The 9,936-nt window shown below is 37.9% G+C and overlaps 1 protein-coding gene across 1 annotated transcript in view; it reads right to left on the bottom strand.

Moving 5' to 3' along the window:
* Positions 1–768: 768 nt before the first annotated feature.
* LOC133617268 (ribosomal protein S6 kinase beta-2-like) overlaps positions 769–9,936 on the bottom strand; it is a 59,836-nt gene continuing 50,668 nt past the window's right edge. Inside the window, exons 13-16 of the mRNA XM_061977158.2 lie at positions 9,321–9,398; positions 9,139–9,246; positions 7,609–7,721; positions 769–1,926 (exon numbers count right to left, since the gene is read on the bottom strand). Of these exons, the coding sequence (XP_061833142.1) occupies positions 1,749–1,926; positions 7,609–7,721; positions 9,139–9,246; positions 9,321–9,398 (477 nt within the window). The 3' untranslated portion in view covers positions 769–1,748. The remainder of the gene's footprint in view (positions 1,927–7,608; positions 7,722–9,138; positions 9,247–9,320; positions 9,399–9,936) is intronic.

Raw genomic sequence — 9,936 nt, 5'->3', positions numbered from 1 at the left:
ATTATTGATGTATTTGTTGTCACTTTGTTGTATATTTTAATGAGATTTCCAGTTCATTTTCTCATCTATTATTGCACCCTAAATGTGGTTTCTTTTACTCTTTCAATGTCTACTTCGTCTATTTGTATTCGTTTGAATTTATCTACTACTGTTACTGAATAGCATTATTTTAGTTTTACTGAGATATATATAGTGTTTTTGTCAAATCATCTCTCAAATTTGTTAATGTCTTCTGTTAATATTTGTATAAGTTTCTGTGTATTCTCTCCTGGACAAAACACAGATGTGTAGTGTGTTTACCTCGCACAAGATGCCGTAATCGGTGGCTCTCCAGTGTAGTTCGAAAACCTTCGCTTCCAATTCTTGTCATCTTTCCGGGTTGTCAGGAAAGCGATGCATGCAGAATCAACTTTTCTTATCTTTTTTTGTTTTTGTACCACATTCAGCTCTGGCCTTCTGTAAATGATACCGTTTGTCTCTGTAACATGGTCTCATCATGCAACATCTTTCTGCAATTCTTAATGGAAAGTCCCGAAAGGGCAGTTGACTTTATTTTTTTTTCGAAAATACTTGCTCATTCCTCCAGCCAGGGCAGCAAATCCAACTTGTCCTGGTCAGGAAACTTTGAAATGAACATGCATACACAAGGACATTTTGTAACTGTTGATGTAAAATAAGCATGTTTAAGGATGTGTCTGCTCAAAGCTGACCTTCATGAGCGTTTGATTATATTTGTCAAAATTCATTAGGCAAATAAAAAATCTCTCAAACCGAGCAACATTTTTTTTTATTCAGATATGACAATAGTAAGGCAAGAGAAATCAGCAATAATCCCAAAACATCTTGTCCACTAAATATTTTCAATTACTTGAGTCACCCCTAAAGCACTCTATATATAATTCTCAAAACTTAATGTACATTAAAAAAAGAAATGAATAGAATTATCTTCATATCCAGATACATATTTTACAACACTGCAGCAAATATCTATGCATTTATGAGCAAAAGAAAGAAAACACTGTCCATGCATTGCAATTTTTTTTAGAACATGTTGCTGGTTACACAACTTGTTGTTGTGCATAGTTTAAGTATACATTCCTAGTTATTCTTTATTTGTATGGTTTGTAAAAACAAAACAAAAATGTTATTCATAGAGTAAGATAATACTTAAATGACATAATGCAATATTGCATTAGAGATTACAGATCAATCAGATCAGGTCAATATTCCTTAAATCCTGTGTTTATATAAAATGCAGTTCTGTCCCATTCATCATCGTTTGCAGCGGGAAATAATTTACAGGTATATAATGATTTTGTGGTTTTCTCACTTTGCGTGGAAACTGTCACATGTGCCATCATTTTGTTGACTGTGTCTCGATCCACTAAATAAATCCAAATTAGTTATGTCACACATTTAAAAATATAACAATTCAAACTGTTATTTATTAAGTGCCTATTTGTGAAGAAAGCTTAAATGCAACTAAAAATTGTATTTTCTATCAATAATAATAATAATAATGGATAAGACTTACTGTATATAGCGCCTTTATCAATGATTTGTCATCTTTATACCTGTTGCGTAAACTGGCGCATGTCAAATGCAGATCCGTTTAAGGTCTGAGAGAAGAAAAAGCGAGCCCCACATGCCCGTGCATGACTGAATTATAGCAAAGCTCAAACCCACACAAACTCTTGTTGGATAACTGAATGGGTTCACCTGCTTAGATCTGAAAAAGTCCCTCCTCCTCATCTATGGTGCCCCTTTTCCTTCTTGTTCCTGGAAGGTGTACTGATCGGCTGACTGGCAGATCCATTCTCCAGCGGCACAGGAGATGGATCTTTTGAGGCAGATGAGGGAGAAAATAGTCCTGGCTCGCCATCAATATTTGACTTGAAGGGCCCAGAGGGGGAAAATGTCAAAGGACTAAAATAAGAGAAAAAAAGAAAAGAAAATTAAAATACAAAAGTGAAGAAATTGTTAGTTGCCTCCAATAATATTACAATAGTTATTAATGTGGAATGTATGATGGTAAAATAGTTTTTATTTAGGATATAACCGTCCATCAATGTGAACAATTATGGCGTCAAAACAGTGCCAAAATCCGCACTCATAAAAACCCCTCTCTGCCCAAGTGTGGGCTCTAATCCTTTTGCCACTTAGGGGCAGGTATTGAATAGACAGCCTAGCAACTCCCCTCCTTTCTGATTGGTCACTTTAAAGGGGAACATTATCACAATTTCAGAAGGGTTAAAACCATTAAAAATCAGTTCCCAGTGGCTTATTTTATTTTTCAAAGTTTTTTTCAAAATTTTACCCATCACGCAATATCCCTAAAAAAAGCTTCAAAGTGCCTGATTTTAACCATCGTTATATACACCCGTCCATTTTCCTGTGACGTTACATAGTGATGCCAATACAAACAAACATGGCGGATAGAACAGCAAGATATAGCGACATTAGCTCGGATTCAGACTCGGATTTCAGCGGCTTAAGCGATTCAACAGTTTACGCATGTATTGAAACGGATGGTTGTAGTGTGGAGGCAGGTAGCGAAAACGAAATTGAAGAAGAAACTGAAGCTATTGAGCCATATCGGTTTGAACCGTATGCAAGCGAAACCGACGAAAACGACACGACAGCCAGCGACACGGGAGAAAGCGAGGACGAATTTGGCGATCGCCTTCTAACCAACGATTGGTATGTGTTTGTTTGGCATTAAAGGAAACTAACAACTATGAACTAGGTTTACAGCATATGAAATACATTTGGCAACAACATGCACTTTGAGAGTGCAGACAGCCCATTTCAGTAAATGTTTTTAAGCTAAATTATTGGTAAACACAGTTTATGTATAATAATTTACGTAAAACCGCGAGTAATTAATTAAGTTTTCATCAATTAATATATTCTGTAGACATACCCTCATCCGCTCTCTTTTCCTGAAAGCTGATCTGTCCAGTTTTGGAGTTTATGTCAGCATCTGCTTTGAGTGTCGCAGGATATCCACACATTCTTTCCATCTCTGTCGTAGCATAGCTTTCGTCGGTAAAGTGTGCGGAACAAACGATTGACCATTTCGTCGGCTTTCCCCACAGCCTTGTATTTTGAACAAATTTCGTCCAATTTCTTGCCACTTTCGCATCTTTGGGCCACTGGTGCAACTTGAATCCGTCCCTGTTCGTGTTGTTACACCCTCCGACAACATACCGACGAAAGTGAGAAAATAGCGGATTGCTTCCCGATGTGACGTCACGTTGTGACGTCATCGCTCCGAGAGCGAATAATAGAAAGGCGTTTAATTCGCCAAAATTCACCCATTTAGAGTTCGGAAATCGGTTGAAAAAAATATACGGTCTTTTTTCTGCAACATCAAGGTATATATTGACGCTTACATAGGTCTGGTGATAATGTTCCCCTTTAACCAAAAATTGTCTCCTTGTCAGAGCCAATCCAAGGGAACCTGTTGTGTGTCCCTTCTAAAGAAGAAGAAAAAACTCCCAAGTTAGTGTATTTTGTCGTCTACAACCCCTGGAAAATATGATGCAATCATCAGTCTTGGATGTTCATTCAGTTGTGAATTTTGTAGAAAAAAGGCAGATAACAGACTTGACACAAAACTATAGTCATTTCAAATGGCAACTTTCTGGCTTTAAAAAAGACTAAAGGAAATCAAAAATATAAATTGTGGCAGTAACAGTTTCAATCATTTGCAATTACTCAATTCTAAGGAAAATACTTATGGAATCATGAAAAACAAACAAAAAAACTCCAACACACCACTAGTACAAACCCCGTTTCCATATGAGTTGGGAAATTGTGTTAAGATGTAAATATAAACAGAATACAATGATTTGCAAATAATTTTCAACCCATATTCAGTTGAATATGCTACAAAGACAACATATTTGATGTTCAAACTGATAAACATTTTTTTTTTGCAAATAATCATTAACTTTAGAATTTGATGCCAGCAACACGTGACAAAGAAGTTGGGAAAGGTGGCAATAAATACTGATAAAGTTGAGGAATGCTCATCAAACACTTATTTGGAACATCCCACAAGTGAACAGGCAAATTGGGAAGAGGTGGGTGCCATGATTGGGTATAAAAGTAAATTCCATGAAATGCTCAGTCATTCACAAACAAGGATGGGGCGAGGGTCACCACTTTGTCAACAAATGTGTGAGCAAATTGTTGAACAGTTTAAGAAAAACCTTTCTCAACCAGCTATTGCACGGAATTTAGGGATTTCACCATCTACAGTCCGTAATATCATCAAAGGGTTCAGAGAATCTGGAGAAAACACTGCACGTAAGCAGCTAAGCCCGTGACCTTCGACCCCTCAGGCTGTACTGCATCAACAAGCGACATCAGTGTGTAAAGGTTATCGCCACATGGCTTCAGAAACCCACTGTCAGTAACTACAGTTGGTCGCTACATCTGTAAGTGCAAGTTAAAACTCTCCTATGTAAGGCGAAAACCGTTTATCAACAACACCCAGAAACGCTGTCGGCTTCGCTGGGCCTGAGCTCATCTAAGATGGACTGATACAAAGTGGAAAAGTGTTCTGTGGTCTGACGAGTCCACATTTCAAATTGTTTTTGGAAACTGTGGACGTCGTGTCCTCCGGACCAAAGAGGAAAAGAACCATCCGGATTGTTATAGGCGCAAAGTTGAAAAGCCAGCATCTGTGATGGTATGGGGGTGTATTAGTGCCCAAGACATGGGTAACTTACACATGTGTAAAGGCGCCATTAATGCTGAAAGGTACATACAGGTTTTGGAGCAACATATGTTGCCATCCAAGCAACGGTACCATGGACGCCCCTGCTTATTTCAGCAAGACAATGCCAAGCCACGTGTTACAACAGCGTGGCTTCATAGTAAAAGAGTGCGGGTACTAGACTGGCCTGCCTGTAGTCCAGAACTGTCTCCCAAAGTGTGGCGCATTATGAAGCTTAAAATACCACAACGGAGACCCCGGGACTGTTGATCAACTTAAACTGTACATCAAGCACGAATGGGAAATAATTCCACCTGAGAAGCTTAAAAAATGTGTCTCCTCAGTTCCCAAATGTTTATTGAGTGCCCTTTCCCAACTACTTTGGCACGTGTTGCAGCCATGAAATTCTAAATTAATTATTATTTGCAAAAAAAAAAAAAAAGTTCATGAGTTTGAACATCAAATATCTTGTCTTGTAGTGCATTCAATTGAATATGGGTTGAAAAGGATTTGCAAATCATTGTATTCCGTTTATATTTACATCTAACACAATTTCCCAACTCATATGGAAAAGGGGTTTGTACATTGCTGCACCATCTCATTTTTATTTTATTTTTTTATAACAGCTTATTTATAGTCTCTGAGGCATGGACAAACAGTACTCTTCATCAATCTTGCTCCATAACTATTTGCAATCTTTAAGAACAACTTTTAACAACTTGCTGTCATTAAAGATACAGTAGCTTATTTTGACTGACAAAAATGCTTTTCTGAAATATATGTTTCCAAGGTAATTGCAACGTTGCATTCTATAAACCTACTTTATATGATAAGATAGCTAATTTATCGATGACATTTATAACATGTATGTGTAACCCCGGTAATTGTATGGTATCATTATATATTAATGTATCAAATTATCGCAAGACTTTGTATCGGTCTATTTTAGGGAGCCATTTGTCCCGAGACTTTAAGTTGGTGCAGTACATTATCAATCAATCAAACAACTGCAGCAAACACTGCTATTATGGGAATTGATAAGATTTTTCAGGTTCCGATTTCACTTTTGAGAGTGCTTAACGATTCGGTTCCTTAACGAAGGGACGCAACAGGGATTGGACATTACATTGTGGGGAGCCTGGTTTTTCGGAACCGTTGACAGGCACGCTCGCGCACTCACTTACACGAACAAACACACACGTACACACAGGGCTGATTATCCTATGCAGGGCGGACCGAACAGTCCACAGAATACTGTTGCATCCCTACTTTTTATTGCCATAGTGAAAAGTGTTACAGTAATTATTAAATGTAACAGCTGAGAAGTGACCGCAATACTTAAAAGAATGTGCCCGTGTTTTTATGTCTGTGTTCATTCGCTACCCATGACACCCTCCCCCCCAAAGAAAGCTGTTTACTGGGGGAAAGACTGCTCTTGTGATTTATATCTTCTTTAAAGGCCTACTGAAATGCGAGTTTCTTATTTAAACGGGGATAGCAGGTCCATTCTATGTGTCATACTTGATCATTTCGCGATATTGCCATATTTTTGCTGAAAGGATTTAGTAGAGAACATTGACAATAAAGTTCGCAACTTTTGGTCGCCGATAAAAAAGCCTTGCCTGTACCGGCAGTAGCAGACAGTATGCGCGTGACGTCACAGGTTGTGGAGCTCCTCACATCCGCACATTGTTTACAATCATGGCCACCAGCAGCGAGAACGATTCGGACCGAGAAAGCGACGATTTCCCCATTAATTTGAGCGAGGATGAAAGATTAGTGGATGAGGAAAGTGAGAGTGAAGGACTAGAGGGCAATGGGAGCGATTCAGATAGGGAAGATGCTCAATCTCGTTACCCTGCGTAATGACAATAAAGCTGATTCTGATGCTGTGAGAGGCGGGTGGGACCTGATATTCAGCTGAGAATGACTAAAACAGTAAATTAACACAAGACATATATATACTCTATTAGCCACAACACAACCAGGATTATATTTAATATGCCACAAATTAATCCCGCATAACAAACACCTCCCCCCTCCTGTCCATATAACCTGCCAATACAACTCAAACACCTGCACAATATACTCAATCCCACAGCCCAAAGTACTGTTCACCTCCCCAAAGTTCATACAGCACATATATTTCCCCAAAGTCCCCAAAGTTACGTACGTGACATGCACATAGCGGCACGCACGTACGGGCAAGCGATCAAATGTTTGGAAGCCGCAGCTGCATGCGTACTCACAGTACCGCGTCTGCGTATCCAACTCAAAGTCCTCCTGGTAAGAGTCTCTGTTGTCCCGGTTCTCCACAGGCCAATGGTAAAGCTTGACTGTCATCTTTCGGGAATGTATACAATGAAACACCGGCTGTGTTATCCGGCACAACAGTCAGGGGGTGCATTCTACGGCGGGGGTGCGTTATCCGGCACAACACCTGCCGCAATACACCGCTTCCCACCTACAGCTTTCTTCTTTGCTGTCTCCATTGTTCTTTGAACAAATTGCAAAAGATTCACCAACACAGATGTCCAGAATACTGTGGAATTTTGCCTTAAAAACAGACGACTTAATAGCTGGCCACCATGCTGTCCCAAAATGTCCTCTACAATCCGTGACGTCACGCGCAGGCGTCATCATACCGAGACGTTTTCAGCAGGATATTTTGCGCGAAATTTAAAATTGCACTTTAGTAAGCTAAACCCGGCCGTATTGGCATGTGTTGCAATGTTAAGATTTCATCATTGATATATAAACCATCAGACTGCGTGGTCGGTAGTAGTGGGTTTCAGTAGGCCTTTAACATCCCCACGTTTGACATGAGTAAACTTACACTGTGTCAGTCCGCATGAATTCCTCTTTATAAACGTGTGTATTACCTGATAGGTGTGCGTGGGCCACTGTTGTGTCGGCGAACGGGCCTCATTCGTGGCTCAAAGGAGAAACCTTCTTTTAAACTGTCTAGGACTGAAGGAGCCACATAGGTGAAACCCTGATGGAAATAAAGACAAACCCACCTCAGTCACAAGAAAATGTTAGTATGCTACTCCACCATCTCCACATTACAATGCTTAGTCATTTGTAGCATTTATAAATTACTGACCCGTAATTGTTGCACAAGTTTGTATAAACGACATTTGTAACGTTACAAAGGACTTAAAGTTAGTTTTATTTGCAGACGACACAACTGCTTTCTGTTCAGGAGAGAACACACAGAAGATAATACAAATAATAACAGAGGACATGAACAAATTAAAAAGATGGTTTGACAAAAACAGACTCTCTTTGAATCTCAGTAAAACTAAAATAATGCTATTTGGTAACAGTAGAAAAGAGCATCATACACAAATACAAATAGACGGAGTAGACATTGAAAGGGCAAAAGAAACAAGATTTTTGGGAGTATTAATAGATGATCAAATGAACTGGAAATCTCGTATACAAAACATACAACATAAGGTGGCAAAAAACATTTCAATAATGAATAAAGCAAAATACGTCCTGGGCCAAAAATCACTTCATATTCTCTACTGCTCGCTCGTGTTACCATATCTGAGTTATTGTGTAGAAATATGGGGAAATAACTACAAATGTGCGCTACCATTCGCTAACCGTGTTACAAAAAAGATCAGTTAGAATAATACAAAATGTTGGATATAGAGAACATACAAACCCTTTATTTATTGAGTCAAAAATATTAAAGTTCGGTGATTTGGTAAAATTGCAAACAGCTAAAATGATGTACAAAGCAAACTATAACCTGCTACCAAAGAATGTACAACAATTCTTCTCAACTAAAGAGGAGAAATATAACCTTAGAGGAAAAAATAATTTAAAACATTTGTATGCACGTACAACACTTATAACTTTGAGCATATCAGTATGTGGAATTAAATGATAGAATGGATTAAGTAAAGAAGTTAAACAATGTACTGATATGATCCAGTTTAAGAGGTTGTTCAAAATAATAGTGCTTACAAAGTACAAAGAAGAAGAATTATGAGAAATACTTTCAACCTTATTGAAAATAAGATATTCTTCATCTCAGTATGTTAATAATGGCTTAGTTAATTAATTGCATATTACAAAACTGTTGTGTATACTAATTCACAGATGTTATTTTATTATATAAAAAGGTCAGTAAATGATTCTATACATTTGTAAACGCTCTTAAGTGGGAAAGGGGTAGGATTAAATAAGCTTTGCTTCTTCCTACTCCTTTTCGGACATGATGTAAAGTGAAATGATATGAAATTGTGTGATGTATTATATTGCAAGTGTGTTCATGTTCAAAATAAACTAAAGAAAGAAAGAAAGAAGATACAGTTGGTTTGAATAGCAACGCACTACTATGGTGTAAGACTGCTTTGTCCTACTTTATTACTGAGTATTAAGTACAAACTACTCACGGCAAAGGTAAGCTCTGCACTCTGGTTGATTGAGGTATCGTCTGGACTGTCCACTGGTGTCTGCTTCGTAAACCTGGTGTCAAACTGGCTCACATCTTCATCTGACTGCTACAGAAGTAAAGAAATGACAATGAGCTCTGTAGAAATATGACCGAGGAGCAAAATGACAAACCATGTTTTACCAGCTGCGGTTTGTATGGTGGCTCAACTCTCTTGTTTAGAAGATCGTCCCACTTGATTTGTTTGAAGAATAGATGTCTCTGAGTAGAAAAGTGCATGAATCAGTTTCACAATGCTCTGAACCAGGGGTGTGACCCTTTTAAACCTTGGGGCTCTTAAATTTTACACCACAGAGGGGGCGAGGGACATACTCAAATATTTACACTGAATTAGTAACCTTACTCTTGATTTTAATCATATTCCATAATTATATATTACCTACTAAGTTACCAATAATATGAAATCATGTGTTAATCTCAAACATTTTATTCAACACACAAACCTCAGGCTTAGGTCAGGCTGATAAGAAAAAGAAGTACTGACCTAATATACTGCATAATAAGGGATTAATAAATAACTGATGAAAAATAAATTTACATACAACTATGGTGGGTTAAAATAAATAAACTAAATTAATAATGAATGTTTTTGTTCACTAAACTGTCAATAAAATTAAAGTGCAAATGAAAGTACAGCTTCAACATTTTTGTCATATTTTTTGCGCTTAAAAATCTTCTTTATGACTTCTTCTAGCACCAGAATTCTTCTTTACGATTGTCATTACTGCCACAAATGGTG

The sequence above is a fragment of the Nerophis lumbriciformis genome, linkage group LG16, assembly GCF_033978685.3.
Source record: "Nerophis lumbriciformis linkage group LG16, RoL_Nlum_v2.1, whole genome shotgun sequence".
Taxonomy (NCBI): domain Eukaryota; kingdom Metazoa; phylum Chordata; class Actinopteri; order Syngnathiformes; family Syngnathidae; genus Nerophis; species Nerophis lumbriciformis.
This window is presented reverse-complemented; position numbering and strand designations above follow the sequence as displayed.